This window comes from Wyeomyia smithii, chromosome 3, assembly GCF_029784165.1.
Source record: "Wyeomyia smithii strain HCP4-BCI-WySm-NY-G18 chromosome 3, ASM2978416v1, whole genome shotgun sequence".
NCBI classification, from domain to species: Eukaryota; Metazoa; Arthropoda; class Insecta; order Diptera; family Culicidae; genus Wyeomyia; species Wyeomyia smithii.
The window spans coordinates 72,037,058-72,057,155 of record NC_073696.1 but is presented as its reverse complement, the minus strand read 5'-3'; the positions used below and the strand labels follow the sequence as shown (position 1 = coordinate 72,057,155).

The 20,098-nt window shown below is 38.8% G+C and overlaps 3 protein-coding genes across 4 annotated transcripts in view; 1 reads left to right on the top strand and 2 right to left on the bottom strand.

Annotated features, from left to right (window-relative positions):
- The window catches only part of LOC129729381 (UPF0047 protein YjbQ), a 102,339-nt gene extending 95,197 nt beyond the window's left edge, over nt 1-7,142 (bottom strand). The window contains exon 1 of the mRNA XM_055687910.1: nt 4,736-7,142. Within this exon, the coding sequence (XP_055543885.1) occupies nt 4,736-4,898 (163 nt within the window). The 5' untranslated portion in view covers nt 4,899-7,142. The remainder of the gene's footprint in view (nt 1-4,735) is intronic.
- A 5,080-nt stretch (nt 7,143-12,222) lies between these two features.
- Nucleotides 12,223-14,297, top strand: LOC129729379 (adenosine kinase). Of its 2 annotated transcripts, XM_055687905.1 has the most exons (6): nt 12,223-12,286; nt 12,349-12,397; nt 12,475-12,639; nt 12,814-12,975; nt 13,130-13,722; nt 13,780-14,297. In XM_055687905.1, the coding sequence occupies exons 2-6, from the start codon at nt 12,354-12,356 to the stop codon at nt 13,950-13,952; spliced, it is 1,137 nt and encodes a 378-aa protein (XP_055543880.1). In that variant the 5' UTR covers nt 12,223-12,286; nt 12,349-12,353; the 3' UTR covers nt 13,953-14,297. The 2 variants fall into 2 exon arrangements, with proteins under 2 accessions (XP_055543880.1, XP_055543879.1); XM_055687904.1 differs by having other exon boundaries at nt 12,244-12,397.
- LOC129729378 (nuclear pore complex protein Nup154) lies at nt 13,571-19,805 on the bottom strand. Its single transcript, XM_055687903.1, has 9 exons — nt 19,516-19,805; nt 19,227-19,386; nt 19,083-19,159; nt 17,563-19,009; nt 17,339-17,452; nt 16,747-17,256; nt 16,021-16,694; nt 14,998-15,842; nt 13,571-14,926 (listed from the first exon to the last, which is right to left on the bottom strand). The coding sequence occupies exons 1-9, from the start codon at nt 19,618-19,620 to the stop codon at nt 14,671-14,673; spliced, it is 4,188 nt and encodes a 1,395-aa protein (XP_055543878.1). The 5' UTR covers nt 19,621-19,805; the 3' UTR covers nt 13,571-14,670.
- Between the last annotated feature and the right edge of the window lie 293 nt (nt 19,806-20,098).

Here is a 20,098-nt window from a genome sequence, read left to right as displayed (position 1 = left end):
CCCCCCTACTGAATACTGTGGTATCGAAGTCATTCGACATGCTGACCACATCTACGAATACCTATTGATGTAAAAAAAATCACAAGGATATAGACAAGTTTTCTCGGTCTCAATCGCACATCTACCAGATATTTATAACCAGACACTGCCTTGATTTGTATCACCAAAAGAACATAGAGTGCCTTATTTGATAATTGCTACTTTTGCAGTCGACACTCTGACCTGCTTTCTCAGTGGGAAGCATTCGCTTCTGCAAGGTACGACTCCTCCAAACATTTCCTATGAACATCAAGTCATTCCATCATTCAGCAGTCGGGAGCAGTAAAAAAAAACATAATCAAAAACCTAAATTAATCCACCTAGCGGTCAGACCCAGCCTTTCTCATTCACTTTTTTATTTGTAAAAATAGATTTACTTGAATGCTTCAATCCAATAAATGTATATTCACTCTTTAGGTTCTAAAACAATGATGTTGTAATCTATACATATAAAAATGCAGTCCGGTCTGTCTGTCTGTCTGTCTGATCCATAAAGGCTCGAAAACTACCGAACCGATCGACGTGAAAATTTGTATGTAGGGGTTTTTAGTGTCGATAAAGGTTCCTATGATAGTTTGAGACCCCTCCCTAGCATTGGCCAAAAATTGCAGAAGTATCGATACTCGAGTATCGATAATTTTTCCCTGATGGTATCGATACCAAGCTGATTCGAAGGCGGAGCATCGATACCAGCTGTATCGATACCCTGCCTGCTACTTGAAACAGGTCTATGAAAAGCTACCATTTTTTCTTGATCTTTAACACGGGAAATCAGAGATGACAGGTGTTTTTGAAAAATGTGAGCAACCACTCGAAAAACTGATAAAATCTGCTGAAAGTCTGAAAAAAATTTGTCTGTGATTTGAAAAAATTGCGTTCGCGCAGGCAAAAGTCTGCAAAAATTTTCACAGATGCTGAGAAAGTCTGCGCAAATAAGAGGAAACTCTGCCAAAAATCTGCAGAAACTCTAAAAAAAATATAATTATCTGCAAATCAATAAAAATCTGCACACCGACTCTAAAAATCTGCGTTTTGTATCCCTGTGGTCAATAGATCTAATGGGACCACGGTGGGACAGGATTATATGTCACACACACAAATCAATGCAATAGCATAAGCGCGTCTACGGCCTCATTAGAAATATGGGGCAGCACGAAAAATCTGGCTCCTTATTCTTTATTGTCTGCCTTTTTGCAAAAACTCAGCGCTTCCGATTTTGCATTGCACAGACAGTATTATCAAATGCGGGAGAATTTTTTTTGCAAGAGGCATGAAATACCGCCTTAGAAATGAGCGGGTATATTCAATCATGTTGGCGTCTTTTACAAAAAGAGCACAAAGCAAGTTTCTGCACTGTTTGTAGAAGACTTTAACGTGATGGACCGTATCCGCGCACTTCTCCAAGGATTTTCCGTTAGACAATTCGTAGCAATCAACAATATTTTCCGATTTTATAGTTTCCCTTCACTAACGAAAAAATATCGGGGCGAAAGTATCGATCCAGCTTGATATCAAAGTCGCTTGTATCGATAAAAAATAAGGATATTCAGACCCCGAGGTATCGATACCGCAAGTATCGATACGATATCGGCCAATGCTACCCCTCTCTCTTCTGGAAGGGAGGGGTCCCATACAAAAGAAACATAAATTTTTGCACAATTCAAGAACAAGGCAAGCAAATGAAACCGAATTTGGCATGTGGATGTTTTAAGGGGTAACTAATATGTCCCTAATAGTTGGACGACCCTCCCTTTTCTGAAAGGGAGGGGTTCCATGCAAATGGAACCAAATTTGGCAGGGGAATGTTTTTAGTGGTAAAAAATATGTCCATAATGTTTTAACATTCCTTTCTCTTTTGAAAGGGAGGGGTCCCATACAAATGAAACACAAATTTTGCGCAGCTCATGAACCAATCAAGAAAATACAACCTAATTTGGTATGTGAATGTTTTTAGAGGTAACAAATATGTCCATAATGGTTCGACGCCCCTCCCTCTTCTGGAAGCACATGTTTCGGCACGAATTTCTGCACATCTTGCGAACTAATCAACTAAATGGAACCATATTTGGCAGGTGAATGTTTTTAGTGGTAACAAATATGTTCCATAATCGACCTTAGGCAACATTTTGCATTGTAGGATGGCAACTTCCGGTTTCTGGAAAACAGCCAAAAATGGCCGATTTCCACCCAATATAATAATATCCGGATCTAGAATGATACACAGGAGCTAAACTCGACCACAGATAGCATTTTGAATTCTAAGATGGCGATTTCCGGTTTCTGAAAACAGCTGAAAATGACCAAATACCACCCAATATGAGTTTTTCGTTAACCAGTATGACGTTCAAAATCCAGAAATCGTCTCCAAATGCCATTATGAAATCCAAAATGGCGACTTACGGTTTCTAAAAAACAGCCAAAAATTGCCGATTTCCGTCTTACATGAGTGTCTCCGGATCTAGAATAATACACAGCAGCTGTAATCGACCACAGACCCAATTTTGGAATTTGATTTGGCGACTTCCGGTTCCTGGGAAACAGCCGAAAATGATCGAATAACATCCAATATGGGTGTTTCTTCAACCAGAGTGACGCTCAGTGGCTAGAAATTATCTTACATACCATTTTGAAATCCAAGATGGCGACTTCCGGTTTGTGAAAAACATCCAAAAATAGCCAAATACCATTCAATCTGTGTATCGCTGGAACCAGAATTATGCAATGAGCTAACAATTTACCTCAGGCACCATTTTGAATTGCTAAATGGCAACTTCTAGGAAACAGTCGAATATGACCGAATAATACTCAATATGGATATTTACGTAATCGAGAAGATGCATAGAAAACAAACATTGACCATGGACACCATTTTGAATTTAAAGACGACCACTTTTAGTTTCTGGAAAACAGCCAAAATAACTAAATAACTCCCAATATGGGTATTTCCGAGATTGATGCCAGAAAATCTGCTGAAAATGGCCGAATACCAACCAATATAAATATATTCAGAATTAAGGCGATGTACAGAAGCCAAAAGTCGAGGATGTTGTCATTTCGATAAAACCAATCATTTTAAACGATTTGTTATTTGACTTTGATCATATCCTATGGCCGATTCGTCGTGCATTTGCAGACTTTAAACACATCGCAAGGAATCAATGAATTTGGAACGTTGAAATAGTACGATACCACATTTAAATTATGTTACGGCCACATATATCGATCAAAGCAAGTATAGTTTTAAATAGTCTTTGAATTTCTTTTCTTTCCATAACTTTTGAGCCACATTTCAAATTGTTATGAAGTTTGAAATTTGTAAGTTTAAGAGATGACTCGTTCGTATGACACTTGTTATGTTCAAATAAGTCATGTAATACTTGAGATAATAGACTTTCGTTGTTTCATTAACAATTTAATACATAACGATGGCTGGGAACGTATAGGGCAGGCAAACTTTGAAACCACGTGTTTAATCATAATTCATCAGTTAACCCTTAACTAGCCAACTCATCTGATAATAATATTGATCAAATTGGTTGTGTAGTTTCTGAGATAATGAAGTTTCGTGATTTTCACATTTCGGTACATTACAGACGAAGTTACAGTTCGATTACAGTAAAATTCAATAGGGTGTTATGAGGTAGCTAGACTTATTAATTGACACTAATTTTGTGGAAATCAGGTCAGCCATCTCTGAGAAAAGTGAGTGAGTCCAAGTAGTCTTTGGAAAATGTTACTTTTCATAGCTGGATTTTACATTTTTAAACATAACAGGCAAACTAAGAGTCCGATTGCAATACAAATCAATAGGGTCTTATGGGGCAACAAGACCTTCCATTTGACACTGATTTTATGAAAATCGGTCCAGCCATCTCTGAGAAACATGAGTGAGATTAAACAGTCTTCAGAACACGTTTCTTTTCATAACTTCTGAACCCGAAGTTCAATCTTTATAAAATTCAAAAGTTAGGGGTTTTTAAGATAGCCAGTTCATTTGAAATCAATTTTTTTCAAATCGGTTATGTAGTTTTCGAGATAATGATGTTTCATGATTTTTACATTTTGATACATAACCTCTAAACTGAAAATCCGATTACAATAAAATTCAATAGGGTCTTATGGGACAACAAGACCTTTCATTTGCAATTAATTTAATGAAAATCGGTCCAGCCATCTCTGAGAAAAGTGAGTGAGAATAACACACATACACACACATACACACACACATACATACAGAAAATGCTCAGCATGTCGAGCTGAGTCGAGTAATATATGCCATTCGGCCCTTTGGAGCACTTTTATACTTTCGGTTTTGCAAGTGATTGCTATACCTTTCTAGGAGAAAGGCAAAAATGATCGCCCTCATTCTGTCATTGAAAAAAATCCTGACGGCAATTGTCTAACAAACTATAAATTTACTAAAAATTCAACAGCTTTGCAATTTGGCAAAGTGATTTACCAATTTTCGGAAGTATTTTCAAGAATTTCGTCAAATTCACCCTCATGAATTACTGGTCTGAATCTTATATCTTGCTTTTTCCTGTCGATATATTTTGCTGGATTTTGCGCAATTTTAGCAAGTTCTATCAAAAAGTTTGGCCGTAACAAAATAAGTGTGCGATATTTATTTAAATTGTGAAAATCACAGAAAAATAAATAAATTATCAATAAATATTTAATGAAACGTATAACTTACTTTGAACATGGCACAATCCGACTGAAAACTGGCCCAGCTCTGGCATTTGCCTAAGAATTTCCTCGGTCACCAGATGAACACCCCGATGCTGCGGTCGCAAATTAATTTTCCGTTGAAACCAGGCCGAACCGATCTGTATTCCACGGTGATTGGAAGAAGCCATGTTGTGACTCTTCTCATACGAGTCCGGCGGATGAGGATGGTGTTGATGACTGGTGGCCGAACCTCCGCCGCCTCCGCTTTCACGCTCGCGGTCAATGGCGCCTGCCGTACCTCCTGCCGTGCGACCTCCGGCAGAAACGGACAGCAGTAGCGAGGAGGAAGAATCGTCAGTAACCGAAGAAGGACTTCTCCGCCGAGCGTAATCCGTTTTGCTGCTCCGCCGACTAGCACTCGCACTACCACTGCCGCCGCCGCCGCCTCCTCCGCTACTGTTCGGTACCTGACTACGGGAACGTCGACGTCCCCCTCCTCCCCCTGCTGCTGATCCTCCTTTCGTAGATGCAGATGATGGTCCTGCTCCCCCTGTTCCAATTCCAACTCCCCCTGCTGCTGTCGGTGGCGGCTGGCTGCTGTTGGTCGACGTCGTGGCGAACTGTATTTCACGTTCACTTGAAAGTGATTATTACTTAATCCTTTCGTTTAGCTGTATGTTTTATTGAGCTTATTTTCAAACAATTCACTTTTTTCTCTTGAGATTAAAAAGGCAACACTCACTTTGCGCGACAGTCGTTGCCAAACGAAACTTGAAACTTTCAAACTCAAATCCTTCAAACACTGTTTCAGAACTATTTTATGTATGCAAAACTAATGATAATGCAAGAGCGACGGAATCAAAACGAGCGATCCAGTTTTTTGTTATCACAAAAATGATGTGTAATTCAAAAATTTACACCAATCTTAAGGAATCCGTTTTGTTCTGTGTTCTTTTAAACGCTGTTCTTGTCTTGTAAACTTTTCACTAACCACTTTTCCTCGGCTTTTACTGATTGTGTCTAGCACCAAAAATTGAGGCCGTACTCATACTCTCTCCAGAAAACAGTGCAAATCCTTCCGCAAGGGGACAACGCAATCTGACGTGTCGTTAGGATAACACCAGTACACTTTTCAGCTATCGCTCATTCTCTTCGTATTGGCCACTGATCTCACCTATGGTACCAGATCATTATAAGTAGTTCAGAAGATTTTGCACCACCATCGTTTATTTTTCTAGATTTGATTTCAATCTTTCGTTTTACTTCTACAAGCAACGAATGTCCTTCTGTATAATTACCACACCACTTTTTTGCTTCACTGAACAGTTGTAATCCTCATTGATGTTAAGGTGGGGGATGCATATGCGTTTTTTTTTTGACAACACGAGGATTAAGTAGTTAACAACTGTTACTGCATTGTTTTCACTTCTACTGTAATTTTACAAAGGCAAACCGGGGGTCAGAATAGATTTTTAGGAAAATTCCTTCACAGTGGTAGGCTGGCGTTTTCTTTCTCCTGCTTCTTTCTTGCACACGCGATGGTGGTGCCTCTCTCTATTGCTCTCGTATTCCTGACTGCCGATGATGGGTGGCCCTTCTTTTGGTGCTTTCGTTGATGGAGAAAAACAAGAACAAGAGAGCGAAGGGGCCGCGTTGGAAAATCTGGTATCAGGAATCCATCATTTTTTTCATTGCTTCAACTTCTTCGGCAGATTTAAAGCTTCTACAACAATTTATAGTATTGCTATTCCGCTGTAAATTCTTACAGAACAGTAACAAAACTTCCTTTCTGGACGTACTTCACTCGGGTTTTATAATATACGCCTGCTGGGTATCGATCGCTGTAACGCTCTGCGGTTTTTCACGCACAATACTCTACTTTTTTCTGCTTCAACAAAACATCACTTCAGGTGTAATTAAAGCCTTTTTTCTTGCACAAGAGGACACTTCTTTAGTTGAATTTTCAAAATGTGACGGCTACTGAAAAAATTGATCAGAAGCGACGGTAGTAAACCACGACGGAACACACAACAGGAGCAGTTTTATGTAATTTTTCTCTCACCCTCCGTCACAGTCTGGCCTGGCTGTAGGTTGATGTGCTTTGCTTGCTTTACAACGGCACACACGACGGCACAGTACGAGGTTGCTCCTGCCTGCTGACTAAAGAACGGCGAACACAAAAACGGAAGGGATGGCCACTTTGCAGAGGATCTCACCAGCGAGATTCTCTCTGAAATCGCAATTCTCTCATTATGCTGTTTGTCGTACACCACCGCTGGACTTAACCAGTGATGCACTCTGGTACTTTTCTTCGTTCAACTCATTCAATTATTCAGAAGGTAATTGAAACTTCACTTTAATGTAGATTCATAAGCTCGTTTTGCTTGAAAATTTAATACCCGTAGATTACATTGAATTCTCCACTACATTTTCAAAGCATTGGGATAAACCAGAATGTAGTCCAGTAACACTTGTTAAGGAGATTGTTAAAAATGTTGAAATAAGATACATCACTGTTGAATACCGCAACCGACTTGTATTCTGTGTCATCTCCGCATAGGATTAAAAGTGAGAGCAGCATTTTCGCTCACTTCAGGAGATGTCAAACTTTGACAAGCTTCGTTGACGTTTGTGAAGCGTTAGCTCACCGATTTAGCATTGGGGTCGTTGTACCACAGACTAACTGACGTTTGCCTCAAGACTTCGCACAATCGAAAACAATAGAATTTATTGAATTCAAGTGACTTCCGGCTTTTATGTGAATCTGTTATTTTTCCAATAGAATAGCGAAATATCTATATACATATAATTTTCAATTTTTGTGCTGTCGCTGAAAATGCTATTTTTTTCAATCTCTTACATAGAACGTAAACCAGTTTGTCAAGCTTTAAACTTTTAGTTTATTTGAGAGTTTTTTCCACTTTTATTCTTTGAATCGAATTGAGCTGCACATCAAAAGGCAACACTCATTTATATGAGCCGTTGCGGAACAGAGTGGTATAAAAACTATTTTTTATAAAAATGAATTTTTTTACATAGACCGCATCTACTCAAGAAGCTGAAGTTAGGAAACTACTACTCAAGAAGCTGAGGTTAGAAACTAGAAAAATTTCGGGAAATCGAGCTTTAGAGCTGATTTATGCCATGTTGAAATTTCGTCTGGCTGTTTCGTAGCAGAGTGGTCTATCCTGATGAATAGGAGCCATAAACGGACAATACTCTATATGGTTCAACGATAACCCAGATAGTTCGTACTATACCCCGAATAGGCTGTTTAGCATATGGTTATGGTCATTGATTATGCGGGTATGTACATAAATCGGTGTAATACCACATGAACATATTGTGTGTAATATGTAACATGTCACTTGTCCTGTAACATGTCACACGTGATTTGTAATATGTTATACGTAATGTAACATATAAAATATCATGTCATATGTAACATGTTGTGTTTCATGTAATGTCACACGTGACAAGTTACATTTGACATGCTATGTCTATCATGTAACATGTGACACTAGCCATTTTATACGAGTTACCGTCCTTTTCTTGCTGCTTTTTTAAGTGTGAAAGCACCTCCCTGACATGTTCGTAGCCTGTATTTTTGTATACGCTATAAACAGCGACATCGATAGATTAGGCAACATTGAACGAGAGTGAAGAGCATGTCAAATATCTTCTCTTTGCGGCCATAGTGCTTTTGGACAGCTCAGTCACGTCCACTAAATTTGTTTTGTTTGCCCCATAATGACTCCTGCTGAACTCTACCGGGGTTAAGCTAATCGAAAAATATGGTCTCTTTTGAGTTGCTCGGTACTGTAAATCAAATATTCATTTTTTAAGATGCTATCCGTAAACAAATCACACAGTCAGCGTACCCGAGAAAAAATTTACGATGTATTTTGTGGTGAGAAATAGACCAGTACTTTTCATTGTAACCATAAAAAACATGGTGTTTTTACTATAACCTTGCAAACGTTTTTTGTTATTACCATGTTTTAACAATGTTTTTTGTTGTTGAATCTACCACCGACCCCTCAACAACAAAAAAAAAATTGTCAATGACTTCTGAATGTATGGGGAAAGTGCCTGGAAAAATGCTGTTAAGATACATAACAACCCTAGGGGCTAGACACCTTTATTTTCATGAAAAATATTTCGCTAATATTACACAATATTTGTTGATATGTTTTGATATTTATCGTTTATCTGTCAATTGATATCCTTCAACGATAATGTAACGCTTGATATAACGGCAATGGGCTATGACACAGATAGAGAGGTGCCCGAAAATGGAACGGTAAATACTTTTTAATATTGAATATTGAGAATATTTCACAATATATCAATAGTGTCTTACCCCTAGTAACAACCCCCTTTTACATGGTAAAAATTTCAAAAACAATGTTTTTATTGTTCTGGACAACGATATTCAATGTAAAAATGAAGTATTTGTAATGAAAAACATAGTTGAATTATGGTAAAATTATGTACAATTACAGCAACTTCTAAGGTTTTTTTTGATGTTATTTTTTTCGGGTAGGAATAAACTAATGTCGAATTCGTTTTCGCGGTGTCGCTGCACTGGGACTACACTTTTTACCCCGAAAATGTTTTTTTTAAATTGAAAAGTGTAGTCCGGGACGGTGTAGCTACACCGCGAAGACGAATTCGACATAACTTTCAAGTCGGTGAAAGAAAATAAATATTTTGCAATCAATGCAGACATTTCGATATCTCCCAGATGGTCTCGAGGTACGATGCTGGCCTAACAAGCCAGTCGTCGTAGGTTCGAGTCTCGTCTCGGGAGAGACTGTTAGTGTCAGTAAGATCGTAGCGCTAGCCCCGCAATTGTCCTGTACACTAAATAGTCGGCTGCGAAGTCTGTGTATAAAAAACAGAAGGTCAAGTTCCGAATCGGAATGTAGGACCAAGGCTTTGCTTTTTTTTTGCAGACATTTCGACAGCACTTTGTTTGCTTCATTTTCCATCCGACTCACACGGTGTAAAGTGCATAATTGGAGAGGTCTATTGTTGTTTAGGGTTCAGCATCGAGGGTTCGTCATAACTAGGGTACTGTCAAACTATAGGACCATCTCACCGAATCTCTTTAACCTCACTTTTCTCACAGTTAGTGGTCTTCGTTAACATTTAGACTTTGTGCTTTTTTTTCTGGCGGAGCAATCGTGTGCGTAGTGAATAAGCTGCTCAATTTAAAGTTGTTCTTAATGTACTGGCACCTCACGCACAACATTTAAAGGGCATTTTGCTCACAATTGAAATGGATTGCTATAATTGAGAGATAACTGTATCGGTCGAAGGTAAACAAAGTTACCAGTAGCGGTGAGCTGTAATGACCCATCCGTTTGGCTTCAACCTTCATTCCGATGTACATACTCAGCATCTTGGGTCCGAGCCACAATGTTGATATCGTCGGTAAAATCAAATAGTTGAACCACGAGTTGAACCGAGTTTTGGAATATCGAGCCTCTCTTTTCTAATCACACCTAGTGCTGGTACATTTAACCGGATAAATTCGTTTCATTGAACTATGATCGGATATAGAATCCGAAAATCCGGATATCCTGTCGGATATTATCCAGATATCCGGTTGATTCGAATTTTGGATATTTGTCGGATAGCCGAGGCCTGATATCCGGATATCTTAATCCAAATAGTCCCAGCACTAATCACACCTTCCAGGGCATTATTGAACAGTAGCTTTGTTAATCAAGTTTTAGCTCGGAGTTGAATTTACGATATCATTTTAACAACATGCTAGATATTGTTCTGATGATAACATCATATTACTTGTGCTAATTATAATTATCTTAATCATGCATGTTTAATCTTACCATTCGCGTGTCAAACCATTTTTCATTTATTTACCTTGTTCTTAGGGTATAAAAAACAGAACAAGTCAAGAACAAGAAAAATGAAAATAAAGTAATCAATGTTAAGTGCGTAACCATTCAGATGAGGTGGAACCGCTACTTGACTATATAGACTTCGAATGTTAAAATCATAAGGAGCAAGATCGCGCGAAATGACCTATGGTCGAATATCGACCATTTTAGATTTGAATGAAGCTTTGCACACGTATTTGGCTTAGCAAACTGAACATTTTTCACAGATGGAGAGATTTTTTACACCCATGAGTTATATTCTAAAAGGGCGTATGCCTTTTGGCATAGGTTTTGTTCGAAGCATTGTAGCCCAGAAACCGTTGGTTGTATAGAAAAACTGTCTGAGAATGAGTTGTAGGGAATTAAAAATGCACCATAAAAAATATACACCACAAAAAAAATTTTTTTTGACCAAAAAAAAATTAAAAATAAACATTAAATTTCAATTAAAAAAAAAAGAGTTGAATTTTTTTTTTTTTTTTTAAAGAAACTTGACGTTAATACGAAACTTTTAAAAAAAAGTCCAGGATGTAGAAATGAAAATTATTTTTTTTATGGTAGATTAATTTTTTTATGCAAATTCTAATTCAAACAGTTTTCAAAATATTTGTATTCTGATGATTTTAAAAGATGCAGAGAGTCATTTTGAATCAAAAAGCTCTTGGTAGTAAACTTTCTAAAGGCATTGGTTTTCGAGTTATTTCTAATTCAAGCTCAAAAAATTATAATTATTTAGGAAAATACACGTTTTTCTTAATTTGTCCATGGTTCTCCAGCAAAAACCATACGTTCATTGGAATGCTTGATCAAAAATATAAAATTCATCCTTTGACAACAAAACGATTGGGCGAACGGTTCTCAAGAAAAGAGTTAAATGTTCTAAGTGATATAAATATATATAAGAATCAAATATTTATTTTCGAGTTTTATTATCTTAGGAACATATAATTTTATGACATAGATACTTTACAGAACTAGTTTCACCCTATATTTTATATACATCATAAGTAAATGATTCGTCATCTTTTGAAAACAGCTTCGTTTGTATCTTATTTTATACCAACGGTTTCTGGGCCACAATGCTTCGAATAAAACCTATGCCAAAAGGCATACGCCCTTTTAGAATGTAACTCATGGGTGTAAAAAATCTCTCCACCTGTGAAAAATGCTCAGTTTGTTAAGCCAAATACGTGTGCAAAGTTTCATTCAAATCAAAAATGGTCGATTAAATTTTCGCGTATTTCCAGGCGATTTGAAATGATTTTGCTCTAAGATATTTTTCAATTGATTTTAAAAACTTACATTAGATTTGTCCTTCTTCTTCTCTTTTCACGCATTCGAAGAACTGTTTACACGCACTCTTCCCCTAAACCATTACCTAATATTAGCAATACTCAGAGTATCTATACCTAATATGTGGCCTTCGACCCTTGAACTAAACCGAGAAAGTCAGTGTTTTTCTGTGAACAGAAAAACGCTCGCGAAATAAAATACCTTTCTTTCATTTACAAAGCAATATAATGTAGTCGTTCTTGGAAGAAAAAGTTTCATGCAAACTTTCATACAACAATGTTTTGACTGGTACGTCCTTGAGGTGAATGAAATTTCTCTGTGACGATATTCACTATTCTCGAATTGTTCATTCGATGCATCGGCTGACAAAAGCGGTAAGAACTATTTCTTTTTAAACGCAATATTTTACTTTCATCTAACTTTTGGATCAACACAGAGGCAATGTTTAATCCCAAAGTTATCAGTGATTCAATAGTCAGTAGCTGGTAAGTACAATAAATACAACAAGATTACTGTTGCAAATAGTCCAAACACTGCACTGAACACATTTCATGTACTACAGCGATCGTTGTCCGCGGTTAATTGCGTTTGGAAATGTGCTGTTGGACATCAGTGTTGAACTACGTGATGATAGTAATATTCTTCAAGATTTTGACTTAAAGGAAGATGATCAAAGGGAAATTCCAGCAGATAAACTGGCCCGGTTGGAGGCGGTCGCTATAGAAACGTGAGTATGATGGGTCAATACTAAATCACTGCGCCCGCGTTTTACGGGTATCTTCCAACAGGTAGCATATATGAGCAATTGATGGTGGTTGGCTTGTGAATTGTACCTACCTTCATAGTAATAGCATGTGCAATTGTGAGTGTATCTGATAATTGTATTTACGTTTCGTTTCAGCTGTGGGAATCCCAAATATAACCCTGGTGGATCAGCCTTGAACACGTGCCGAATTTTGCGCGCACTTGGAGAGAAGAATGTTATGTTTTGCGGTGCGGTCGGTGCTGATGAAAATGGCAAGATACTTCTGCAGATTCTGAAGGACAACTCTCTTTGCACTTGGTATGTAGCGTTCATGAATTGATTTTCTTTTACGAGAATGAAGTACTAAGTTTTCTGGGAGGATCTTTTTTGTTATGTACTGTCCTGTATGACTATAAGAAAAAAACCTACATTCAGTGATATATATTCAAGCAAAACTTTTTCTATATCTCAGTATTCAGACACTGCCGGAACATTCCACGGGCACCTGCGTCTGCCTAATCAGCGGTGATAAACGGAGTCTTAATGCCAACATTGGTGCTTCACTGCACTTTAAAAAGGAATTTGTTATGTCCCGTTGGTGCCAGGACAAAATCGGTCACTGTAAATCGGCTGCACATGACTTCAATGAGGACGTTCGAGTTTTCTACATCGAGGGTTATTTTATACCCGAGAAATTTGCCATCTGTCAGTATATTTACGAAAATTACTGTAAGGGAACAGCTAATCTGTTCGTCACGAATCTAAACGCTACTTATATACTACAAAACTTCACCAAACAAATGAAATGCTTGATAGAGCAGGCAGATCTAGTGTTTGGCAATTTGACAGAATTCGTAACACTAGCAAAGATATACGAGTGTGATAGTGTTGATGATTTGAGCAAAAGCTTGATAAGAAAATATCTCAAACTTAATCGGGAAAAAATAATTATCGCAACTGATGCTAGTCGCTGCGTTAGGTTTTATCATGGCAATGGCAGTGCGTTCTATGCTGAAACATACCAGGTGCCGATAGTGCCACAGAAGGCCGTCGTTGATACGACTGGTGAGTGTTTTTGACATGTTTCAGCTTTCCAATTTTATGCAATCGATTTCATTGTAGGTGCCGGAGATTCGTTTGTAGCAGGCTTCCTGTACAAATACTTAAACGGAGAAGCGCCAACGTTATTAGATTGCGTTCGATACGCAAGCAAGGTAGCAGGCAAAGTAATTCGTCAAGTGGGTTGTAATTTACCTTCCTCTCTACCGGCATCGCCCTTGGTGTCACCGATTTAGAATTCTGCTTAATTACTTAATAATGCAAACAAACAGTTATAGGGATGTGTACTTCTGATATTATTAGGTATATATAAATATTCTCGCTGTGGTATGCCGTTATATAACATTTGGTTAGGTACCTTTTTCAAAGTTACTTCTATTTTAATGAACGCTTGTTACAGTATCATTGTTAAGGAATAAATGATAAAAATTTTGAAGGTCGAAAAGAACGTTGCTTAATTATTTTGGGTAAATATCAGCTGGTTAACTGTAAAATGATAGACCATACATAATAAATAAAAATAAGATGTTTTTGTGGAAATTGTAATTCAACACAATAGGGGTCTTCACATCGAGCTCGTATACGAATACCCAGCCGTAAACTGTGTATCTTCCATTACTCGTCAATGGAGGTGAGTATTTTTACGGCTGGGTATTTGTATACGAGCTCGACATGAATACCCATAATATAACACGTGTTTCCCATTTCAGAATATTTTGTATAACTAAGTCAGGGTTCATTTAAACACTAAAATTTTGTATCAAAACTGGCACAGCAATGAGCGTATTTTATTCGGAACGCATGATAACTTTTATACTAAACATACAATTCATTGTAACGTCGAACAACAATTGGGATGATGTGAGACAAAATATTGTTTTTAAAAGTTAGTAAACTGTACCGTATTAATTGTGACTACAGTCGTCAAACACCCAAAATAAACCTAACTGCCAGCTAGCAATGGATTCGATTTAATTTCGATTGCGTTTCACGGAGATTGTCGACGTGCGGCTGGCCATCAGGTTTGGTGTACAATATACTTAAACAAGCGGATATAAGATCCTGGGACTTCGCAATAACCTTTCGACGATCTTTTAGTGGAATTAAATTTGGTTGGGAAGCAATTATTGATAGTAACTTAGCCGTTGACCTTACCAGATACAACTCATCTTCGTCTGTGACCCAAACACGCTCGTTCATGGATATCAGTCTAAAATATGAAAAAATATATTAAAAAATAGAAATTGATAATACAATTACTCAGCGTTTATTACAACATACCGTGCGTAAATGTTAAGCAGTCCATCAATGTCCAGATTCATTTCAATCAACGCCTCTGGAACAGGCGAGTCAAATAGCTTCAACCGAAAACATCTTAATTCCAACTCGCGCACGATAAACGGAAGTGGAAAACAATGTCCAGCGCTTTCATATTCTAGTGCTAGACTTCTCACTTTCGTTAGTAGCCGTCGGCATCGTTCGGTATTGCTGTCTGGCCGTTCCAGTTCTTTGTCCAGAATATGAGTCCAAACGGATTCAATCAAAAGTGGATCGTTGTGGTGCGAACAGTTCAGAATGGTTAGCTTACATTCCCATAGTTCGAATCGCTCTGCAAAATCTGCGTACAGCTGTGTCAAGTTATACAGCGTTGAGTTCAGCATTTTCAATGCAGTGTTCGTATAGCTTTTGTCAGGAATTATTGACATTGCATCGAACACTTGCTTCTGTATTTGCGCTACCTCCAGTTTATCTTCCAAATCTTTCAAAAGGACACCGTTATGGGCCGAATAGCCAACAGTATCACTTCTCATGCACATGACAGCACGAGCCAGATACTCAATTCGCTGCTGCAGGGACATTGATTCGTTGGGAATGTTTGCCAACTTGTCAAGAATTTTAGCAGCAGCTGCATGCTGACCATTCCGTTCGTGATACTTCCATAATAAATCAGCCAACACCAAATTTTCTGGCGTTCGATTAACAGCTCTGCCAAGGAACGCCCCTAGAGATGGCTCGCCGACTTCTAGCAGTTCACCCAGAAGATTATGTGATAACAACCACTCATATACGGCAATGTGCAGCAATTGGTCTTGACATTGTAACGACAGGCTGATAATCGACATGAGCTGTAAATGTTGAAAAATATTCGAAGCTAAATTAATCTATTGAAACTAAAAAGCAAATGGTCTCATTTGAAATACATGGTCGAGTCGAGTCTACTCGCCTTCTGTAATAGGACCTACAAGTTTCAACTTATATTACTCAATTACAATTTTCAATAACGAAGTGTTCAACACCTCTTACCTGATTATTGGCCAATTTATCCCGATCTGCACTCTCTAGTGAAGGATAAATACTGCTAGGTTTATTGTTGCAAACGTTAGTGTAGACATGTTCAAGCATCAGTTTGATTTCCTTGTAACAATTCATGCGGCTCTGGAATGCCACGAACCCTTCCTGATCTTCCATGGGCTCATTGTTTCGATAGAAGTGCAATGCTGCTTCGTTTGGATCACTCTTCGCAGCGCAAATCGAGCACAGCTCGATGACTCCAGTGTAGAAAGAAGCATTGGTAAATTGTTGGCAAATTGAACTTAATGGAAGATTAGGCGCAGCACTTTTGCACAATTGTAAGGCAGTCTTAAGGCGGTCTGCCTTTTCGTCAGTATCAGTGCAACTTTTAGACAAGAGTAAGATTTCAGCGGCTTTATGTGAAACAGCATCCTCGTGACGGTAGAGGTTAGGACAAACCTCACGAAGTTTTGAAGAGATCGAGCCTACACTGGCATTATCATTCAGGTAGGAATTTATCAAAGTCACTATCAATAATCCACATAAATCGGAGCGCGAAAGAATGAGGTCACGAAATGTACACGATTGAAGAATCGATTGCTGTTCTTTGGTTAGCTTAGACACCAATAGGTGGCACTGATGCTCACAAAGAATTTTCCACAACGCTAGTACTTCACAGGCATGCTCTGTAAAAGAAAAATCTTATTACCAGATTCTATGAAAGATTTACATCCTTACTGATTAAACGAATCAATGCATCCAGTGATTTTTTCTCTTCGGCTAACGCCTCCTCAATTGTATTCTTTTGTGCACCGGGTCCAGTAAATAGGTTCTGACTTCCATAATTTTGCTGCCCATATGAACTCTGCATGTTACTTCCAATGCCAGCAGGTAAACCTGACATTGCTTGTTGATGTTGCTGCTGTTGATGCAGATAACCACTCGGTCCGGAACCTCCGATCGAGCTAGGATTGGACAAGTTTTTTCCAACCAATCCAACCAGATTAGTCAATGTAATCGACTCCAAAAAACGCTTTATAGCATACAAGTCCTCTAGAATTTGGGCGCAATCCTGCTGGCTGATCGTGGTATGAAGTTTATCGTCGATACACCGTTTGCGCCAAATCGACCGCAACAAACGAGACATATGCAGGTAAAGGCCGGCGTGTTTGGCCGAGTAGTGAAAGTTCGATGATTCCGCCGTCATAGGAACGTTATTATTGAAACTGTTGCTCAAAGCAGGTGACACTGAGAGTAAAATTAAACATGATCTCATAATTCATCGAAATTGCTAAACTAGAATTACTCTTTTTGCTATTATCATACTCACTTGAGCTACCAGGAAATTGAGTTTGTTGCATGAGGCTTTGTTGGACAGCTGAAGCAGGTCTAGAGGCGGAAAACGGTGTTGACATATACATCCTGGGTCCTCCTGGTTGTGATTCTAGAGAAAAGATAACAGTTCAATAGTTGAAGGTAAATGCAAAGCCATGAAAGTCATGAACATGAATATCTTTTAACAAATTGCTAAACAGTTGCGTCGCTCGGTTTTACCTGCATATGCTCCGGCAGGTGAATTGAAGCTCAAAGGTCGAGCTGCCGTTGAATGTGCTCCCATGTAAGATCCAATTTCGAAGTAAGGCTCACCACCATATAAAATAAAAGCTTGCGCAGCCCAATCTCCGAGCTCTGTTCCTTTGAACGTTTCGATGCAAGCCAGTAGCAAACTAGTGGCACACGCCTGTGGCTCTGTTTGCACCTGGAAGTATGCTTTGACGGCTTCATTGTGCGGACCATGGCAGGAAAGCAGCAGCTGTTGTAGAATATCTACAGATTTCAGCAGGGAAACAATATGTACGCCTTGATTGGTGAGCAAGGCCACTCTGTTGGGAACCTGTGCTGCTCGCAGTGGGGTCTCTACAGTTACTTTATCTCTAGGTTTTACTTCGGCAATTGCCCACACTTGTCCATCCATAGTCATAACAGTTGATGATTCTACAAGGTTTTGACGAGAAGGAAAAGGTTCCGAACTAAGCGACCATAACAAATCTTGGTCTGCTTGCGGTGTAGATACCATTAATAAACAACCTTGGCTGAAGAAAGCTGAGTGAACCTGCTTTGGTTTCCCCACTGTTGTATTAGGTGTGTACCCTGGAGGAAGACGAACATGAAGAAGGTAGAGGCCTTGTGGCCGCTGATCGTATGTGCCTGGTTGTTGTTGGAGTTGTTGCGAATGTTGTACATTGAATAGCACTGGTACAGTAGAAAAGTAGAACCTTACACCCGTTTGGGTTATGGCTATCAAATGGAATTGCGGTGAATCTTCGAGCGACAGTGTACATAAGGCAGTGACGGGTTTAAATATAGATGATTCAATAGTTCTTAAAATATTCGCCGCTGCTGACGCAATATCGCTTTGCGAAATCCTTGCTATCCTTCTGACTGTATTGGTATCAACACCAATATCCCATGCTTCTATCGCACCTTTCTCAGTTAGCGTATACAGCAAACGGCGGTTATTATCCACCGTTATTTTCGATATGGAATCAGTTTCCGAAAACACCTTGAATATTCCAGGCACCAAATGTGACATGAGTCCTTGAGAATGGTTCACTTTTTTGCAGCGCTTCCCAAACCAATTCGATTCCGCCTGATAAGAAATTTCATACAAACAACCATCACGTCCTCCGAGAAATATACGGCCATCAGCAGTTCCTTCCACGCACGTGATAGCAATATTATCGGTGTTCAGCACAAAAATTGGCTTGTTTAGTAGCTGCATCTCTTCGGTGGAAGACATGATTGATCTGTTAGGAGATGCGTTCGAATCGCCAAAAGTTACTCCTAAAATCACGATTTCTATGGGGGTGGTCAGTACCAGGAGGTATTTGACATCCGCTATGAAAACGCAAGGTTTTGGGGCAACTAATCCTACGCTTACAATCAAGTGTGAAAGCCCGTCAAAATAGGCCACATCTCGTGTTTGTTCATAGGTCCAAATCTAAAAACGTACATAAAAAGAGACAATTGGTTTGCACCCGGTTGAGCCTAGTTTAGATTATTATTGCACTCACGTAAATATCAGAGTCGATAGTTAACCAGGCGCGCCCAATTTCCGGGAAAAGACCCATCATGCAGTGGCATTTGATGTCTGTAAAAAAAAGAAATAGTTTTTTTCGTCATGCACCTCTACAAAGAAAACAAAATACAGCACTCACGTTTAAAATGCTCCATTATTTCTGGCGGAATCGGTATCTTGTCAACTGTCGCAAGCTGATTCAAGTTTATCAAACCCAGTGACAAACTGGACAGATTCTGGTAATCAAAATCGTTAAGTCCACTAGCTGTCGCAACTCCAGATTGCCTGATGCCGGTTACCTGTTGTAAAACCAAACCATCTTTAATTTCCGTTATAGGTTAGACTTGAAATCTCAATATTCAACAAATGTACAAATCTGTAGAATACGATCCGTGTTGTTGATTTAGGAGTTAGAAACTTGGCCTTACTTCTAATAAACCAGGTATCGAGCAATCGGCAATGTCGTGCCGCTCCAACATGGTACCGGCTAACTCCAGCGACTCTAGCAAAGCGGTCGTTTCCGGCATACTCATTGTGGCGTTTGTTAGTCCGGTATTTGACACGACTTTGGTACTGTGCCCAACTTTTCTAGTACCGCGGCAATTAACGTGCGTAATTTGCTTAATTTGCAGAAATTCACAATTTGATAAAATAGCTTCACTCTTCACACTTTTCGCACCTTTACCTGACAGCTGCTAACAGACAAAAATGACAAAAATCAAAAATATCTGTAGAAATGAATAGGGCGGGCAGCGGGTTTGTCAATGATAAGTTCATTTGTAGAGCAACATGTCAAAAGGATCTATCTGCTTTGATCGATTTTTTGATCGATCGGTTTCTTTCAACCGCCACGGCTTATTAAACACGTTTCATGATATGTCCTTTACACCATTTGATAGCGGAGAATCTAATCTAGCTTTTTAAATAAAAACCACGTTGGGAATAGTTACTTTAGCTGAACCATTAAACATATGAAAAGTCAATCAAGAAAATCAATGAAAGTAGATAGAT